Consider the following 19,167-nt stretch of genomic DNA (forward strand, 5'->3'; position numbering starts at 1 on the left):
GTAAAGTCACGTAGAAGGGAAATAATAAAATAATATAAATATTCTTTCCCTTCTACGTGATTTTACCGAAAGAACCAAGAATATGAATCTCTGCAGTCACGAAAGCTTTAAATGAAAATTTATATCGGTTCGTTAAAAAGTGCCCAATTTGTTGCTGAAGGTTTGTATTCAAAGCCTAACCGTAGATTTTATTTCGTGAAAATTCTTCTTGGTACGATTTATGGTTTGTCACATAGTAAACGTGCGTCTTTCTTTAGTCCGAATTCTGTAGACCACACCTGAACAATCGGGGGTGTTACGTACGGTATATGAAAATTGATTATACTTTTGGGTCACATTGAGGTCCCGCTCACAACGGGGGACGTGCAATGTTACGCATCGATCTGTAGGAGGCGCCCCAGGACCGTCCTGACAAAGCCATTCCCTCCCCCCCACACCCTGGCCCACTCCTCCTCCTCTCTGAGTCAAGACGTCGTCACTCCTGTGCGTGCGATATTTAATGGCAAGGGTAATGACACGCGACATGTGAATTCGAACCGACGGTGAAAGGCGCAATTGTGGCGACCGCGTGCCTCGTGCACGTCACGTGAACACCACACACACAACACAACAACCACCACCACCGCGCCGAGTGCAACACGAAGCTCATTTCAGGCCACTGGCTCACAAAAATATGGGGGTCAAAATCGATGTGTCAAGACGCGTCCCGCTACAGTGAAGACCCAACACGGTAACTGGCCAATAACCCCTGGATATATGGAGGGGAATACAACTCAACACATTCCGTCAATAACACTGCGGCCTTAAAATAAAATAAAAAATAGGCGATGGTTTGAGCTTCATTGCACCAAGGGGCCATTGCCCGAAACGTCGTCTATTATATATTTTTTTTCAAGGCAGTTTTATTGACGACTGTGTTGAGTTGTTGTTCTGGTTATATTTTCCTTGTGCATCACAACCTATAATAATTATAATTATTCTAATTTAAATTGAATAGTAATTAAATCATAATTTAAATTATATCGAGGGCTCCAGAGCTTGGAGAAGGAGTTTGGAACTGGCTCGTCACCTGGCTGCCTTTGGTTCCTCACGCCTTCCAAGCCTTTCTCTCTCTCTCTTTGGGAACAAGGGAATACTATGCGCGTTACATGTTCAAAAAATAATTATTACTCCCACTATTTCATTTATTTTAATTTTACCACGTAAGGTCCGCTGAGCTATATAGATCGTTTTAATAAGCGACTTGGCCACAAATGAAAGCTCAACGAAGTGACTTATCATCTGGAAATGTCTAGCAGCCAAATTACTCGTAAGGCATTTTGATTTTAAATATGGAGGGCGGAAAAACCTGAGGACCTGGAGAAAAAAATCCACGCGGACACGGGGAGAGAAAACATGCAACTTCCTAAAATACAGCAGGTGTCAGAGTCGGGATCGAACCCACGATCCCCCTGTATACCAGGCACAGTAACGTAATGCCCAGCGCGCTATCCCATTTGCCGCACATCACTCTGACACCACGCTCACTGCAGGAGGGGCCACTTGATGTGATGTTTGGCAGTCTGCATGAGCTGCAGAGAATGAGAAACACAAAGGAGAAATAAAAACAAGCACACGTTACATAAAAAAATGTAATGTTCTTCAAATCAACTCGAAACACTTTCTGTCGATGATGAGAAACTAATGTGATGGGGAGTGCAGGATGGAGACAAATTCGAGTAACAATGCATGCACAAGGTGATTTCAAACAGCAAGTAAACAAATGTGGCCACAGTTTTGTCTCTTAGTGGCCTAAAGCTGTGCTGCGTTAATTACACATGCAGTATGGTGAGGTAATGTGACATGTCAGGCATGATGCAAACACCGATTCAGTTACGACGAACTTGCCTTTTTCTGTCGAAAAAATGACCAATTGCAGATATTTGTATTTGCTTTGTGTTTCAAGGGTAGATAAACACGAGCTTTATTTAGATCTAGAGACAGCGTTATTCTTCAGAATTGTCCTGATGGGAAAGTTTCATTAACTAATCAATATCTCATTCCCAAAAGACAAATTCTGACTTGTTGGCATCCTCACAGTTGCTGCGATGATGAGGCCCTACCAAAAAGTGTCGCTACAAAATCAAGAGTTGCACTCTCTAAAATCTAAAATCTACGACTTTGTGATGCATGCAACCAACGCAATGCAGATAGGACACGGGATTCACTGTTGTTACTGGGGTAATCTGTTGATGGACTGGCGGTGGCTTTATCTAAGTTTGCAACGACAGCAACAGACATTCTAGATTAGAAGCTTTCGTGACTGCAAGGATTCATACTCTTTGTTTTTTTCGGTAAAGTCACGTAGGTTAAAAGAAAACAAATAAATGAAATCACGACGTTTCGACTGGCATCCAGCAATTTTGTTTACAGCAATTTTGCTGTGACAGTTTCACCTGAAGACGGAAGCTTGTGTTGCCTCCGAAACGTCGTGATTTAATGTATTTGTTTTCTTTTAACCTACGTGACTTTACCGAAAAAAACAAAGAGTAGCAACAGACATTCACAACTCACGGTGCTGATACTAGCACGGGTATCGGGTACAAGTGTGGCCAGCTCACGTGTCGAGCTAAGCCTTAACTGAACGTCCAGGTGGTGCAAAACGGGCGTATTAATTGAACATCTGGGTATAGAGAGACAAATAAATGTCTCCCTGCACACCAACAAAAACCAACCCATCCCCTTTGACCGGGGCTCTGCATTTCGTCTCAACTGTTTAACTCTCCTCCCTATCGGTGCAACTCCGTGAACGTGAGTGTACCGTTTAAACATTACTCAATGTTTATTTTTAACAAGGCCGTTTATTCTCTGGAAACATTTTAACCCTCGCTGCCCTCTCTGTGAACACAACATCATTGCACCACCCCTCTGAGCAGCCATTGATTTCGCAGCCGTTGGCATTACGCAGCAGTGGAATGCATACCTGGGACATCGTCTGTTCCGTCACAGGTATGTAGTTAACCTGTCATACGATAAATAGTGGGCACAGACACATAATATTGAGGTTAGGCAAAAGCAAAGCATATAAACATTGCTGGTAATAACAGTGACGTAGCCGTTGAGTGTGCAGGCGGTTCAACTGCACCGACCTCCCCATTGCATGGAGTGCTCCGCCAAGCCGTGTTTGTCCATGGGGCCATACTTCACCACCGCACTCCTCGCAGCGGAGCTTGGTGAAGGAAAGGCCGTTTCAGATATCGCTCGCCACCCACTAATGTTAGCCGTGGGCAGGAATTGAACTCAGGACACGAGGTTCGTAGCGCAGACCGCGAACCAGTGCACCACCGCTTCCGGTCTTAAGCGATTGTAATAAAACGTGTTGCAAAAAAAAAGTTTAACATTGTTCTTTAAATTTCGATTTAAAGCTTTCGTGACTGCAGGGATTCATCTTATTGGTTCTTTTGGTAAAGTCACGTAGAAGGGAAATGATAAAATAATAAAAATAAAACATAATAAAATAATTCTCACGACGTTTCGGCCACAACGCATGAACAGGTCTGTCGCTGTCTTTCCGACAGACCTGTTCTTCACCTGAGGACGGCTGCTTGCGTTGTGGCCGAAACGTCGTGAGAATTATTTTATTATGTTTTATTTTTATTATTTTATTATTTCCCTTCTACGTGACTTTACCGAAAGAACCAAGAAGATTTTTCTTTAAATTGGGGGGGGGGGGGGGGGTGGAGGAGCACTTTCGCTGATGAGACATCATCAGTGTGGGAGGGCCACCACGCATTTGAGACAACCTTTGGGGTTTTGACAGCAGCACGGTGATGGGTGGGGGAGGCAGCCCACCATTTGCCCGTGGACCTTTGCAATGAAGAACACTGATGTGGGGGGGGGGGGGTTGAATGTGGGGGGGGGGGGTGAGATCCAGCAACTACCTTGGGCTGCAGCCTGCTCAGGACAACCTCAGCGTCCACCTCCAGCACCACCCTGCGCCACGTGACACACACACGGTGGGGGGGGGGGGGCATGTCCAGTACCAATGAGGTTAATAGTTCACAAGTATACTCACAGTAGTACAATTGTTAAATATTAATAAAGCCTGCGACGTGACTGTGGCACCCTCTGCTTTAGCCAGAATGTGGGTGATAACTCCAACAACAAATCAATCTTTACATTGTCGAACTTGTGCTTGTGGGCCTGAAGGTTACATCGGGCCCATGAACATTTGCATGAAACCGAACGGACATCACAATGTACATTTTTTGCAAGATGCAGAGTACAGCAAAAAGTACATTGTCAGCAGAGGGCAGTGAATCAAAGTCTATTGCATCGCTGCAGTGTGCGAAGCATCCGTGCGGCTGACATTCAACCAATCATCACTGACGAACGTGAAGAAGTATTGTCAAACAATCCCCCCCCCCCCACACGATCCGCACCAGTGCGAGAAAGCCCGTATCCGGCAGTCGATCGACACAAGGACTTCACATACAAAGTACAGAGTACTGCATTTTATTAAAGTGTTTATCTCGGCGAAGCCTCCGGGATTGCACTGGTCAACAACAACCAAAAATTCTGGCCTGGACTTTTGCAGCTGTTTTAGATTAATTTCAGGGTGCTGATTCCAAATCTGATCTCAGATTTGCTCTATCACATCTCATTTTATGCTCTCGGCATACCCCATTTCCATTGATTTTACCCGAAATTAACTCTGTCACTTATGATTGCAAGTTGTTGCGAGTCAGTGACTGCTTTAGTGTTAAACATGGTGCTGTATTTTTAGGATAGTGTGTTTATAATATCATTTTATATAGATATCCACATTTATTTAATATTTTTCTTCTGCAGTTTTTCTTTGAAAATGCAATATTTGATATCTCGAAAACCTGATGTGATAGACAAATACTGATGCCATATTTGGAATCAGCACCCCAAAATTACCTTAAAACCGTTGGAATACCTTATGCCATAAAAAGTGTGTTGACCAGTGTTATTAGTCTCTCGGTCTTTCTCTGCAGAGTGGCCTGCGTCGGGATGTATGAACACTTCCCCGAGCGATGGTTTTACAAATCGGATGAATTCACGGCACAGTCCGTTCTCCTAGAACGCCGCGCGTTTTCACAACGCGAATGGGATTTACCGCGACGAATGTACTCGGCGACGCATTTTTATAACGCGAATGCGATTTGGACACAACGCGATCGAGTGAAACTGAACTACGTCGCGCGAGGAGGAATACGCGGTTGCACGGCTGCCTCCGGCGTAGCATCGCACAAGGCGGGATGCTGCTGGATTCATACCCTTAGTTTTTTCGGTAAAGTCACGTAGGTAAAAAATTTAATAAAAATTAATAAAAGAAAATAATAAAAATCACGACGTTTCGGAGGCAACACAAGTCTCCGTCATCAGGTGGGACCGTCACTGCTAGATTTGCTGTATCAAATGAGGCAGTGATTCCAAGATGCAAGTTCTTAAATACAAGTTAAGGGGGAGGAGGGGGGGGGAGCTTATCAGAATGTGGTAGCCAATGAATGGAACGTATTGGGAGAGGGGGGGGGCTAAAGAGAGCACGAGGTGTACGTGTACGTGTTTGTGCGCAAGCCCCTGTTGGTGCACATGATAACGTATTGGAAGGGGGGGGGGGGCTAAAAGAGAACACGAGGTGTACGTGTACGTGGACATGTTTGTGCACAAGCACCTGTTGGTGCACATGATAGAAGAGAACGAAAATGCGGATGTTGTTTTTACCAGTGTTGGCTGACAATCAAATACGAAAAAGGAGAGTACTGTTAAACGCTGGGGTTGTTAACTCTCGGTCAAAGCTTCAAATCTAGAATGCTGCTGGATGCTTCCAGATGCTGTGCACGCGTCTCGGTATTTGTTCAGCCCGCGTACGCATCTCACGCGTGATCACGGACTGTGCTTTACCCACCAGGTTATATATCATAACGCGATTTTCCATAAAGCAATGTTATTCAGAAACGCAACTACAGCGGTTTAGGATAATTTTTCGATTTAAAGCTTTCGTGACTGCAGGGATTCATCTTCTTGGTTCTTTCGGTAAAGTCACGTAAAAGGGAAATATAAAATAATAAATGACGCTGTCTTTCCGACAGACCTGTTCTTCACCTGAGGACGGCTGCTTGCGTTGTGGCCGAAACGTCGTGAGAATTATTTTATAATGTTTTATTTTTATTATTTTTTTATTTCCCTTCTACGTGACTTTACCGAAAGAACCAAGAAGAGGTATAGGAAAACATTCGATAACTCAGCTGGGTAAGGGGGGAATGGCAGTTGAGATGAGCCCAGTTCCATGACTCAGTGTGCGGGTGTGTCTTTGACATTTCAGAGACTACGGCCTGTGTAGCTGATGCTAAAGATTTTCTTTCCCGTGCAAATATCAGAAGACCGAGTAAGTATGTATGTTGAAATTATTTCGCAACCGTATGTAGCCAACCGCGCTAATCGAAGGTGCAGAGGAAGTACAGAAAACTAAACACAAAAAGTGGTTCGAACAAAAATGAGTTTTCAATCGAGATTTAAACGTGCATAGCTCCAGTGGCTTCCTAATATCGGTAGGAACATCGTTCCAGACAGCTGCAGAAGTGCGCCTGGAAGCCAACGATGCGGTGGCCTTCTTTGTTCAATGGCCAGACGAAAAGCCGCCACCGCGAGGATGAGTGGAGCTCGCGCGACGGATTGAATGTCCTCGGGTGAGACAAATGAAATTGAATTTAACGCAGAGTGTACATCACGCACATCGGCGGGACACGGGCTGCAAAGATCCCACCGGCATTGGCCTCACCCCAGTGCCGGATTATCCCAGTAGCAAACGTAGCTACTATTTGTAGTGGCTACGGGCCCCGCACTTTCAAGGGACCCCGCGCTAAATGCTTTCATGCTAGCAATTCCGGTTCAGTGATTCTGCACTTGCTCTATTACTATCGTACTAGACTGCTTTCAACGTTTATGAACGACTGCGTGTTTAAGGTTAGCGAATTGTCGTATTATCTGGCTGTATTGCAAATGAATGCAAGTTCAAAATCTGTGTTTTAATATTTACGTGTTTTTTTTTTATTTAGGGCCCCTTTATAACATATGCTACAGGCCCCGCACCAGCTTAATCCGGCACTGCCTCACCCTCTATCCACGATCTCATCCACAGCGAGGAGGAGGGCGTCGATGTTTTCCAGCACAGCGCTCCTCTCCACGCTCCTGTCGCAAACATCGCACGGTTCACCACTGGGTCATTCCACGAGCACGCGCCACCACCACCACCCCACACAGCTTGTGGGGCTTGTCCAGGCAAACAATCGCGCTTGGAGATGGGGTGGGTGGTGTTGTTACTGCGTTCTCCACGGGAGCCCCGAGATGAACACCCTGCATCATTTCACACACGATAGATCTTAAGAGCTGCAAGTAAACAAGGCGGCAATGTTAAATAAATACAATCTAAGAAAGTGCTGCAGCGTGTTTCGGGCGATACGGTCCTGTATGATGATGGTTTTCGGGGCGAATTGTAGTGCTGCAGTTAGCGCACTGCGCTCTCAACCCGGACACCTGAGTTTGATTCCTGGTAATGGCTAACAGCAGTGGCGAGTGATATCCGCCCTTCTCCCCTTCCCCTGACCTTTATGAATCCGCGCTGACCAGCATAGTGAGGTATAGTACATACAAAGAGCCCCCGTATAGCCTTAAGAGACTGTTGTGACAAGTGCTGTTGGCGATCATCTATGAAGGCCGGTACGGCACACGAGGGGCAACACCACGCCCGGCCGTCTTTGTCTCCCCAGTGGTGATGCTTATACACCACACCAGCTACTCGATTGAGGCTGAGTCGACCTAGGGGAGACCCAGGACCAGTGCATTATGACCGTCACTGGTGTTGGCCGTGAGCGGGAATCGAACTCGGGTCACCGGGTTTGTAGCGCAGCGTAGCGCTAACCGCTGCGCCACCGCTCTCCACAGGTCGAGTAAACAACCCCCCATGATCGACACGGCACGGGGAGGCCTTCATCCAGCAGTGTATTGACAAAGCGCTGTGGAAAGAGAGAGATGCGAGGGAAGGGTGACCGTACCCCAGCATGAGATTGAGCAACTTGAGCAAGCATTCCAGCACCGACAGCAGCATGAGCTTGGAGAGGGCACACACACAAAGACAAACACCCCCCGTAAAGCCCGTTAACAAACTGTTGGGGCAAGTGGTGCAAACGAGCACCCATGAAGGTCGACACGGTACACGAGGAGGTGGGTGAGCGACACCACTCCCGGCTGCCTTTGTCTCCCCAGTGCCGCTGTGTTCACAGTGCACCAGGCACTCGATGTAAGGCTGAGTCGATCTAAGGGAGGCCCCGGGCAGGTTCCAATATGCGCCACTGTTTTTTTTTATTGTGAGCGGGATTCGAACTCTGGGTGGTCAGGTTCGTAGCGCAGTGCGCTGACCGCCGCACTACCGCTCCCCGCACACGGGCTGTTTCATTGCTTTATTTTGGTGATTTCGAAAAGTTTACTGGTTTGGCCATGTTTGTTTTTTGTAGTACGGAGTAAGACTGATGGCCTTAATCTAAGTTGTCTTGTGGTTGTTGTTGTTTGACTTGCATTCCACTGGGATTTTTGCACACAGCGTTGGTGTACGGTGCTTTTTCTGCAATATTTTGCTGTCTTTTCTTGGATTTTCTGTTTGCACTTAGTCACATATTCACTTTAAGATGTTTTCTTGTTCATGTTTTAGTTTTTGTTTGTAGCGGTTGCACCTGATTCAAGAGCCGAATGGCTCACAGGGCTATACCTAATAAATGAACTTGAACTTTAACGGGCCGACACACGGACCACACGCAGGGCCAGATTATTTCACGTGGACAATTGCACATTCAGCACACATGAATTCTGTTTCCAAACACATGTTTTCTCATCTGCCTTCGACACTTCAATTATTTATGGATGCACATTTCATATATGTGTGTGTGTGCTATTGTTTTGTTGTTGTAAAGAGATGTACGTGATGTGACCGTAATGTTCTCACGTGTGACATGGCTATCGCGCGTTGCGTGCGCCGCTGCTGCTGCACGATCGTACCTCGTTCCCGCACGATTCTCCCACCACATAGACACACACGTCCATGCTGGGGCGATACAGCACTGTGCAGCCCTCCAGCATCATCACCTCGTCTTCAGACACACAAAAACACAAAGACACAGTCCCCCGCCCCCCCATATAGCCTTAACAGACTGTTGGGGCAAGTGCTGTTAGCGAGCACCTATAAAGGCCGGCATGGCACGCGAGGGGGTGGGTGGCCAGCACCAGGCCCGATCGCCTTTGTCTCCCCAGTGGCGATGTTTACACATCGCGCACCAGGTACTCATTTGAGGCTGAGTCGACCTAGGGGAGGCCCAGAACCGGTTCAGATGATCATCACTGGCGTTGGCCGTGAGCGGGAATCGAATTCCACACACACACACATACAGGCCATCGGCGTGAAGCCCTTAATGCCGATCCACTGCTGGATGATGGCCTCAACAGCTGTTTGGGTCATAGATGTGATTTGACCTCCATGCTGGACAGTTCCAGTTGGAGAGCATAGTACAGTACAACAATGGATGTTTTTTTCCGACGCCACCCTCTTCGGACAATCTAGAACCGCAAGCAGCCGACAACTAATGTTTTAGGCACGGTGGCCGCCCATCCCAGCACCTGGCTCCAGCCTGCTTAGCTTCTGATTATCTGATGAGATGGGATGCATTGTTTACGGCATCAAGGTGGCGTTGAGGAATGGTTCAACCGAGACAATAACAACCACTTCCTCAACCCCCACCGTGTGCCTCTTCGTGGCCTCGATCGGCCGCGCCGGCCACGGGCGCCTGCTCATCAACAGGTCCCGCACCGGCACGGGGCCCCATGTGCGCACCGACCTCGAGACACGGGGGCCCAACGTGGCCACCAACCCACTCTTTGGATGTGCTCGGCAATTGGCCGTGTGGCACACACTGTCAACGAGTGGGCCCCCTCGCCCAAACTCGACGGTGGACTCCAGGCCTTGCCCCCCCCTCCCCCCTTCACACTGCTGATGAAACAGCAACACGTGCGTACGATGATAGTACCGCAACACAATTCCAGATTGACATGTAGTTACGTTACATTTAATTTCCTTTGCACCGTACATAGGCAGCCGTGCTCATCGAAGGTGTGGGGGAAGGACAACAAACGAAGCCTACAGAAATGAGTTTTCAATCTAGATGATTTAAAAGTGCACAGCTCCAGTGTCTTCCTAATATCGGCAGGAATAGCGTTCCAGATGGCCGCAGAAGCGCATCCGAAAGCGCGCGATGCGGTGGCCGCCGTCTTTGTTCGATGGTTTAAGCCAAAAACTGCTGCTGCTGCTGCTGCAAGGATGTCCACCGGAGTTCGCGTGATGGTGGTTTACTCTCCTTGACCAGACCAGCAAGGGTATTGTGGTTCATACGTGGCAAGCAATTTTTTTCCCATTTAATCGAATGTCAGCTGCGTTTAAACAATGCGAATGTGTCTGCGCAAGAACGACGGTGTTCAAGCATCGCTTGTGCCTTGTGTTTCAGTTTTCAGTTTCATTTATTTGTATAGCCCTGTGAGCCATTCGGCTCTTGAATCACGCCATCGAGTGTTGCACGCAAAGCATTCACATTCATTTGACGAACATACAAGTATCTTTAAAATTCATTTTTTGTTTAAATAAAGCGAGTACAAATTGTATGCTTAAGGACTTACTGTCTGTGTGTTTGGTTTTGGAAAAAAGTTTAGTTTCGAACGCGCTCTGTTTTTCTGGGCCGCAGAAGGTGTCATCAAAGTACTGGGAAGAACAAAACGAACGAAACACGTGGGACACGTTTTCCCGTCGTGGGAATATTTCAACATGTTTACAACAGAGAATCTTCAAAAAGTCAAACATACTTGCAGTTTGTTTGTTTGTGTTTAATGCAAGCCAGTTTACCGAGACATAAAAGTGGACGCAAAGCAAAAAAAACTTCCACAATTTAAAGGAGCCAGACACGCTGTGAAGTATGTGCTAGCGATTCACCTTGCCATAGAGACGGCAGCCATCGCTGTCCAGCACCAGGAGGGCTTTCACCACTTTGAAAAAGGGCTCCTGCAAATAGAAATGTCGCATCTTCGTTGGCGTCACCCAGTGTTTCTCAAACTATTTTGTGAGCCGCGGACCGCTCAGCCGATGCAAACCTTTCCGCTGACCGACCCCTGGTGACAAAACGCATTCGCTTATCTCTCTAAATACCACTAATTCAAATAACCGGAACCTAAAAACATTTTTTTTAGGCAGCTATAAAGTTGTGTTGTTGTTGTTGTTGTTTTTTTTAAAGCGGAGGGGAATTTAGATTTGTAGCGTTAGGGTAGTTTACTCAAGGGGTAGTTGAGCAAACTTCATTTTAAAATTAAATATCATAAGTCAAATATGAATTAATGTCCGAAACAAAATGTCTATAAACGTTGTCATTATTGTCCGGGCCAGTCTGCATCTGCATCACAGCCCCTGAAGGGACCACTTGGAGGACCGTCGCATACCCACTGGTGGTATCGGGGACTTCACTCTAAGAACTACTGCTGTAATATAAGACATTCAGAATAAATGTGATTATTTGAACATCCAACCGTAAGAAAATACGTGGAAGAGGTTTTATTTCCACACGTTTTTTTTCTCCCATCCCTCCTATGAACAGAAATAAAATAAGGCTCTAAATCAGTGGTCCTCAAACTTTTTAAACAGGGGGCCAGTTCACTGTCCCTCAGACCGTTGGAGGGCCGGACTATAGTTTTAAAAAACTATGAACAAATTCCTATGCACACTGCATATATCTTATTTTGAAGTGAAGAAACAAAACGGGAACAAATACAATATTTAAAATGAAGAACAGTAAAGTTAAATCAACAAACTTGCCAGTATTTCAATGGGAACTATGGGCCTGCTTTTGGCTAATGAGATGGTCAATGTCCAGTTCGATATTTGTCACTGCTAGTCGTAACAAGTGATGCAAGTGTGCATCCGTTAGTCTAGATCTGGTTGGAGATTTCAAATGTTTCATTCTGGAAAAAGTTTGTTCACAGACATAAGCGCTGCCAAAGATGGTTGCCATTTTGAGTGCATGGTTCCTGAGATGAGGATATGTCTCAGAGGGGAGAAATGCATAGAAATTATGAAGGCTGCTTGACTTGAATGCGTCTTTCAGAGAGTCACAATTCTGCAGTTCAGCCAGTTCCATTTGGTAAATTATATCCACATTTTCAATGTCAATAGAAAATGGGTTACGGAAAAGCTGTATGTCCTGTTCATGGAGATGAAGCTCTTTAAATCTAAATTGGAACTCCTTTTGCAATTTTTCCAGTGAATCCACACATGTTTTGTTTGGGAATGCAACCAATGGTTTTTCCGCTAACAGATTTTGAGTTGTGGGGAGATGGCAGAAGTTTTCCTCCTTCACTTGTTTGATGAGGAGGCCTAATTTTACTTCAAATGCTTTGACATGTGATTGCATATCACAGATGAGCTTCCCCTTTCCTTGAAGTTGCACATTGGAACTGTTGAGTAGCTCTGTTACATCTGTCAGAAAGGCAAGGTGCCATTTCCATTCTGCATCATTGAGCTCTGGTACTTCTTTGTTTTTTGAAAACAGAAAAGCTGTAATCTGTGGAAGTAAGTCATAGAAACGTTTCAAAACTCTCCCTCGACTCAGCCAACGGACTTCTGTGTGGTACAGAACATCTTCATAGTCAACATTTAGCTCAGACAGAAATTCCTGAAATTGTCTGTGGTTTAGTGCATGAGCTCTAATGAAGTTAACAGAGTCCCACTTCAGTGATTTACTACACAGCGCTTGTTGGTGGATGAGGCAGTGTATGGCTATTGGATGAGAATGGTTATGTTTGTCCATCTCTTGGTTAATGCGAGCAATTACTCCTTTCTTAGACCCCACCATGCTAGGAGCACTATCAGTTGTCACACTGGCTAGTTTAGCCCAGTTCAGCTCCAAACCATTCACAGTTTGGCAAACCTTTTCATAGATATCCTCTCCTGCAGTTGTTCCTTTGATGCTTTGCAGTGCAGCAAGCTCTTCTGTGACTTCGAAATAGTCATTCGTCCCACGAATAAAAATTAGAAGTTGTGCAGAATCACGAACATCATTGCTTTCGTCGAGTGCCAAGGAAAAATAGAAAGTTTTTTGTGGAGTTTTGCAAATGCTGATGGAAATTGTCTCCCATTTCTTCAATCCTCCGTGTAATTGTAGGTCCTGAAAGACTCACTGTACTAAATAAATCGGCCTTCTCTGGACACATCTCTTTGGCAACAGAAAGAAGGCATTCTTTAACAAATTCTCCCTCAACGAATGGTCTGCCAGTGCACACTATTAGCTTGGCAACTTGAAAACTTGCTCGCAGTGATGAAATATTTAGCTGCTTCTGCTTCACAAAAGTATTTTGCTGAGTTGTTAATGTATTTTTCAGTTTTAATATTTTATCTTTTCTCACTTCTCCGACCAAACAATCATATTTATCTTTATGTTGAGTTTCATAGTGTCGACGTAATTCGAAAAGTCGTGATTTTTGTTTTATTTTATTTTCATTAATTTTGATGTTTTACCTACGTGACTTTACCGAAAAAACCTAAGAATATAGTGTCGACGTAAATTGCATTCTTTGAACACAGACACTATATTCTGGCATATCAGACACACAGCTCTTTCCTTGTACTGCATGAAAAAGTAATCATAAGTCCACTGTTTTTTGAATATCCTACACTCCGAGTCAATTTTTCTCTTTCTTGACATCATTGTTTCCTAGGGAGTCAAAATTGCTATTAGTAAAATACCAATATATATACAGCGCTACAAAAACAATATACCAGCAATAACTTTGCCCACACAGAGACATACAGACTGCACTGCCCATCAATGCAGTCTGATTGGGGAAACTCCGCTTTTACCCCAGGCTCACACTGGTGCGGGTGCCATAAAAAAGTTAATTACACCTGCAGTTTTGTTCACAGATCGCAGAGCGGGGAGGGCTGGCAGCCTTAGGCCTGGGGGGCAAGTCCAGCCAATTGGCACATTGAACCATTCACCAGCGCAGCCCAATGAGTGCCCACCGCCGCAGCCCAATGAGTGCTCACCAGCGCAGCCAAATCAGTGCTCGCCACGGCAGCCCAATCAGTGCCCACCACCGCAGCCCAATGAGTGCTCACCAGCGCAGCCCAATTAGTGCTCACCAGCGCAGCCCAATTAGTGCTCACAAGCGCAGCCCAATTAGTGCTCACCAGCGCAGCCCAATTAGTGTTCACCACCGCAGCCCAATGAGTGCTCACCAGCGCAGCCCAATTAGTGCTCACCAGCGCAGCCCAATTAGTGCTCACAAGCGCAGCCCAATTAGTGACCATGGGCCGGATAAATGCCCTCGGTGGGCCGCATGTGGCCCGCGGGCCGTAGTTTGAGGACCCCTGCTCTAAATATTCAAGCGGCTTGGTTTTTATGTCTTCGGGGAACGAATAATTCCATGTTATTTGTTGTAACAATACCACTCTACTCTTTGGCTCTTTCGGTAAAGTCACGTAGGTATAAAATTAAATGAAGCATATTATTTATCAAATAAATTATTTTATTTTATACCTACTAAAATATATATTTTTTTATTTTACTTACTTATAAAGTAAAATAAATTATTTTATTTATAAAATAAATTATTTTATTTTATACCTACATGACTTTACCGAAAGAACCAAAGAGTATGGATCCCTGCAGTCACGAAAACTTCAAATCTATATTACAATACCACTACTTTATACGACGAACGACAGACGAAATGAGCAGCGTTAATACTCGACCGCGGAGATGGGGCAATATCGTCAGCCCGTGTACAGCTGCTGGGCGGATTGTCACATTGCGGGATAGTGAAAAACGGCGACAGCTTCGGGAGGCCTTCATCCAGCAGTGGATTGCTCTTGACTGACGACAACAATGATGTCTGCATATGCGGCTATAAGGATAGTTTAATCATGGTAATACACAAGCGTTGCTGCCATTTACTTACTGATGCCATGGGAAGCATGATGTTTATTTAAACTCAAACTGAACTAAACTATCATAATAGTTTTTCCCCTTGTTTTTGGCAACAAAACTGAAACCTTTTTACCAGGAATCATGTTTACATTAACCACAATACCTGCGGTCAGAATGCAAACAAAAAACACACTCTGATAATGTATGCATTGTCCTTGAAAAGTATTGGTCCACACCAGAGACAGCTTTCATTAAAGCCTCGTCTCATACAGTGTTTTTTTGTTTGCATTCTGACCGCAGGTTTTGTGGTTAATATAAAAATGATTCCTTGTAAAAAAATAATCAATTGTGTTGCCAGAAAAAAGGGGAAAATGCCTATTATTATATTTTGGTACTGGCAAAGGAGGCCTCATGAAGAACGAAACTAGTTTTTATTTTACCAGGTAAGGCCCGCTGAGCTATATCGCTCTTTTTCAGACGCGACCTGGTCACAAATGATGAGCTCAACACAGTGGCTTATCACGTGGACATTTCCATGAGCCAAACACTCTAAACGCACGTTGGTTTATAAATGTGGAGGGAAACCGCGGAGGACCCCCCGGGGAACAATACACGCGACCACGGGGGGGAGAGAGAGAGAGCATGCAAACTCCAAATATACAGGCGTCAGGGTCGTGGTCGGGATTGAACCCACGATCTCCCGTATACCCGGCGAGGTAGTTAACATCTCGCCCACCGTGGTATTCATGCAACGCTTGGAACAAAAAGTTGCCAGCCCGTCGCATAACCGGCAACCATGACCAGACAGGCAAAGGCTCACGGGAACAGAGACGCAATCCCCATCCCACGGTTCGTGCCGTTTGATCCCCGATTGCGAGCTGTCAATAAGCAGCTTCCGTAACACCTAATCCCCGCGACACCCACAGCTCACGCTTCCTGGCGCGCACAGAGAGACAGAGAGAGACGCCTTCAGGTCTGAGCCAAGTGGACAATGAGGAATCACGAGCAGCTAACCAATGGCTGTACACATTCAACTTTTAAAACTATGGACCTATTTGTTTTTGTATTTTAGCAGGTGAGGCCCACTTGAGCTGTATATAGCTCTTGTTCAGAAGCGACCTGGCCACAAATGATAGTCCAATTCAGTGGCTGATCATCATGTGGACATTTATAGAATCCAAATACTCTAAACGCATGTTTCTAAATGCACATTGACAGCCCTTTACGTCAATCAACGACTGCTGGATGAGTACCCCCCCCCCATCGCCCACACCATACGGGTTGCGGGGGATAATTTAACCATACTTCACCACGCTGGTAAGGCGAGGAGCATAGGCGCGGAAGCATCGAGGTGCAGTACAACAACCTGTTTGCGCGTGGCGGTGGTCACCCATCCAAGCCCTGGCCAGACTCAAGCCTGCTCAGCTGCCGAGATCGGACGAGATCGGGCACATTCCGGGAGTTGTGTTCATAAGCACTGTACTCTATTATTTATCGTGGAGGACATAAATAAATAAATAAAACTCTCAAAACTAGCAATAGCGTCACGTGAAACATGATTATGTTTCAAATACGAATTAACAACAACACGTTGAACTACTGTACGATTACATGCTGTATTGCTAATCAATGTCTAACCCGGGTTATGTATACACATTTCCTACCATATGGCATTCTGTTGGTTAGCTATATATATATTTTTTGGTGTAAGCTAATCTTTGGTTCTTCTACCGAAACGTCATACACTCTGTATGTGGATATGTATAGAAACCAAATACTGCTGGGTGTATGTTTACCATAATCCAATTTAACTGAACCGGTTTGAAACATTAACACTTTAGATTTGTTTTCGTCTTCGGCTCGTTGTTATTCAATTTGGAGAGGTTGGCATGTTTGTGCTTATACTTTTATTTGCTACGCTAAAGATTGACGCACATTAGCTGCCATCATCATCATCATCATCAATCACCATCAGCCATGATCGATCTACTGCTGGATCAAGGCCACCGCTCTCACGGTCCTGTGACCTAACAATCCAACTCGCGCCTGCACACGAGAACGATTTCATCGCTCCATCTCCTGGGTAGAAAACATTCTTAAACGGGTGTCAGATTTTACAATTACAGTTGATTTTGATTTGTTACACGCATGATCCTATTCAGCCAGTTACCTGGATATTTTACAATGTGAGATCTGTGGTGCATGAGCACAGCAACAACAAAAGCGGAATACAAAACAAACAATCTTCATAATAAAGGTTTTTTTTTGGGTTAGATCGCGTAAATATAAGTGTGTCGTTAACCCACCACCAGCCGACACAGCCAATTAGTAAACTTTTGTCCCGTAAAACAAAGCGTGGCAAGTAATTACTGCTTCAACACAACCGGTTTGTTGGAGAATAATCCCACAACATTTACAAATTGATTACGATGTTTCGCTGGTGATTACAACCAGCTTCATCAGGCGGGTTGTAAGCATTATGGGCACAGTGTCCTTAAGGAATATTGCACAAGTGACAGACTAAGTATTTCACGCGATAATTGTTTTTTTTTAAAAGCAAGTGCAAAATGTAATATGAGAGTAAGAGGCGCCAGGTTGTAAGTAAGCTCTGGGTGACGGCAGAATAGTGGAATAAAGAGGGAGGGTGAAGGGAGGGAACCAAGCTGTTTATGAGCGGCAAGAGTATTCCAGAAAAGTGGAGCAGCCACACGAAATTACTGTTTTTACCAAACTTAAGTTTTAGCACGAAGGCATTTTTAGTCGGAATGAGGAGGTTCTGCCGAGGCTACGGGGGGGGGGGGGGCGGGTTACAGAAACTGAGTGGTCCTTTGGGTAGCTGGCGTATTTATTTAACAGGACGTCTAGGATGGAGACAGTCCAGTGGTGGTCTCTCTGGATATACAGGGTGGACAGATGTGAGTTAAGCAAAGAGTATAAATCTGCTGCACAAGCAATTGATCAAATCCTTGGTAGGAAGCAGTAAACATCCACGACTTCCCCAAGGGAGTTTCAATTTCATGCAGTTTGATGCACAACTACATTATGAGTGTATAAAGATGGGGGAAATAAAAAAGCACCATCTGTTACCAACGTCTCTTGCTCCATGTCTCTGTGGCAGAAGGTGGTGGTGGTGGCCTCGTCCCTGTGCCAGTGAGCACTGAGCCGTGTTACCCTCAGGGCTGGAAGCTCGAGGAATGAGCTTTGCACAGGTGTGGGAATTTCCCATCGTTTTAAGAGGGGGTGGAGATGCAAAGGTTATTCGGGACACCTAATTCGACCGGAAAGTACCAATCCCACCCCCTGGCCAATACCTCACCACCACCATCTCGCGGAGGTGGCGAGATGTTAACTACTTCGCCTGGTATACAGGAGGTCATGGGTTCGATCCAGACCCTGATGCCTGTATATTTGGAGTTTGGCATGTCTCTCTCCCCGTGGTCGTGTGCAATTATTTTCTCCGAGTCCTCCGTTTTTTCCCCGCCACATTTAGAATCAACGTGCGGTTAGAATATTTGGCTGCTGTAAATTTCGACGTGGTAAGCCACTTCATTGGGCTATAATTTGTATCCAGGTCGTTATATATAGGTCAGTGAGCCTTACCTGGTACAATAAAAAAATAGTTTAGTTTTAGTTTTACATCACATTGGTAGGTCTTGAAAATAAATTCACACTCGAAAAAAAAATGTTCATAAACTCCCTCATAGCCTCATTATTACATCCCATGGTGTGGCCTGACTGTGTCAGCAGCTAAATTATATACGTTGGAAAGTCACTTTGAATGTCATCATAGTTTAGCGCATGCATAGTTTAGAGCATGTGTGTGAAGGTGGCGATGATGTCGCTTAGAGTAGGGAGCGGTAGTGGCAGCGGTTAGCACGCTGCCCTACGAACCCGGCGACCCACAGAATTCGACTCCCTCTCATGGACAACACCGGTGACGATTATCTCAACCGGTCATGGGCCTCCCCTAGGTCGACTCAGTCTCAAATGAGTACCTGGTGCGGTGTGTAAACATCGCCACTTTCTGAGACAAAGGCGGCCGGGCGTGGTGCTGGCCACCCATCCCCCTCGTGTGACGTGCCGGCCTTCATAGGTGCTCGCTAACAGCACTTGACCCAACAGTCTATTACAGGCTATTCGGGGGTATCTTTGT

The 19,167-nt window shown here is 45.5% G+C and overlaps 1 protein-coding gene across 2 annotated transcripts; it reads right to left on the reverse strand.

The window, feature by feature from the left end:
• Nucleotides 1-479: 479 nt before the first annotated feature.
• On the reverse strand, nucleotides 480-18,208 carry LOC144725258 (coatomer subunit zeta-1-like). 2 transcript variants are annotated; one of them, XM_078604619.1, is made up of 9 exons: nucleotides 18,102-18,208; nucleotides 11,033-11,101; nucleotides 10,723-10,804; nucleotides 9,058-9,149; nucleotides 8,061-8,116; nucleotides 7,123-7,197; nucleotides 3,921-3,972; nucleotides 2,963-3,001; nucleotides 480-1,571 (listed from the first exon to the last, which is right to left on the reverse strand). In XM_078604619.1, exons 1-9 carry the CDS (start codon nucleotides 18,117-18,119, stop codon nucleotides 1,524-1,526), a joined length of 531 nt encoding a protein of 176 aa, XP_078460745.1. In that variant the 5' UTR covers nucleotides 18,120-18,208; the 3' UTR covers nucleotides 480-1,523. The 2 variants fall into 2 exon arrangements, with proteins under 2 accessions (XP_078460745.1, XP_078460746.1); XM_078604620.1 differs by lacking the exons at nucleotides 11,033-11,101; nucleotides 18,102-18,208 and having other exon boundaries at nucleotides 10,723-11,019.
• Between the last annotated feature and the right edge of the window lie 959 nt (nucleotides 18,209-19,167).

This window comes from Lampetra planeri, chromosome 2, assembly GCF_965212315.1.
Source record: "Lampetra planeri chromosome 2, kcLamPlan1.2.h2, whole genome shotgun sequence".
Lineage (NCBI taxonomy): Eukaryota > Metazoa > Chordata > Hyperoartia > Petromyzontiformes > Petromyzontidae > Lampetra > Lampetra planeri.

Excerpts from the sequence above, each read along its gene's own strand:
- LOC144725258 (XM_078604620.1), bottom strand. The coding sequence starts at position 10,903 with ATGTTTGACTTTTTGAAGATTCTCTGTTGTAAACATGTTGAAATATTC. Across the intron at positions 3,973-7,122 it reads GATGAGATCGTGGATAGAGG|GGTGGTGCTGGAGGTGGACG; the intron begins GTGAGGCAGTGC and ends CACGTGGCGCAG. Across the intron at positions 1,572-2,962 it reads CGGAACAGACGATGTCCCAG|CTCATGCAGACTGCCAAACA; the intron begins GTATGCATTCCA and ends CATTCTCTGCAG.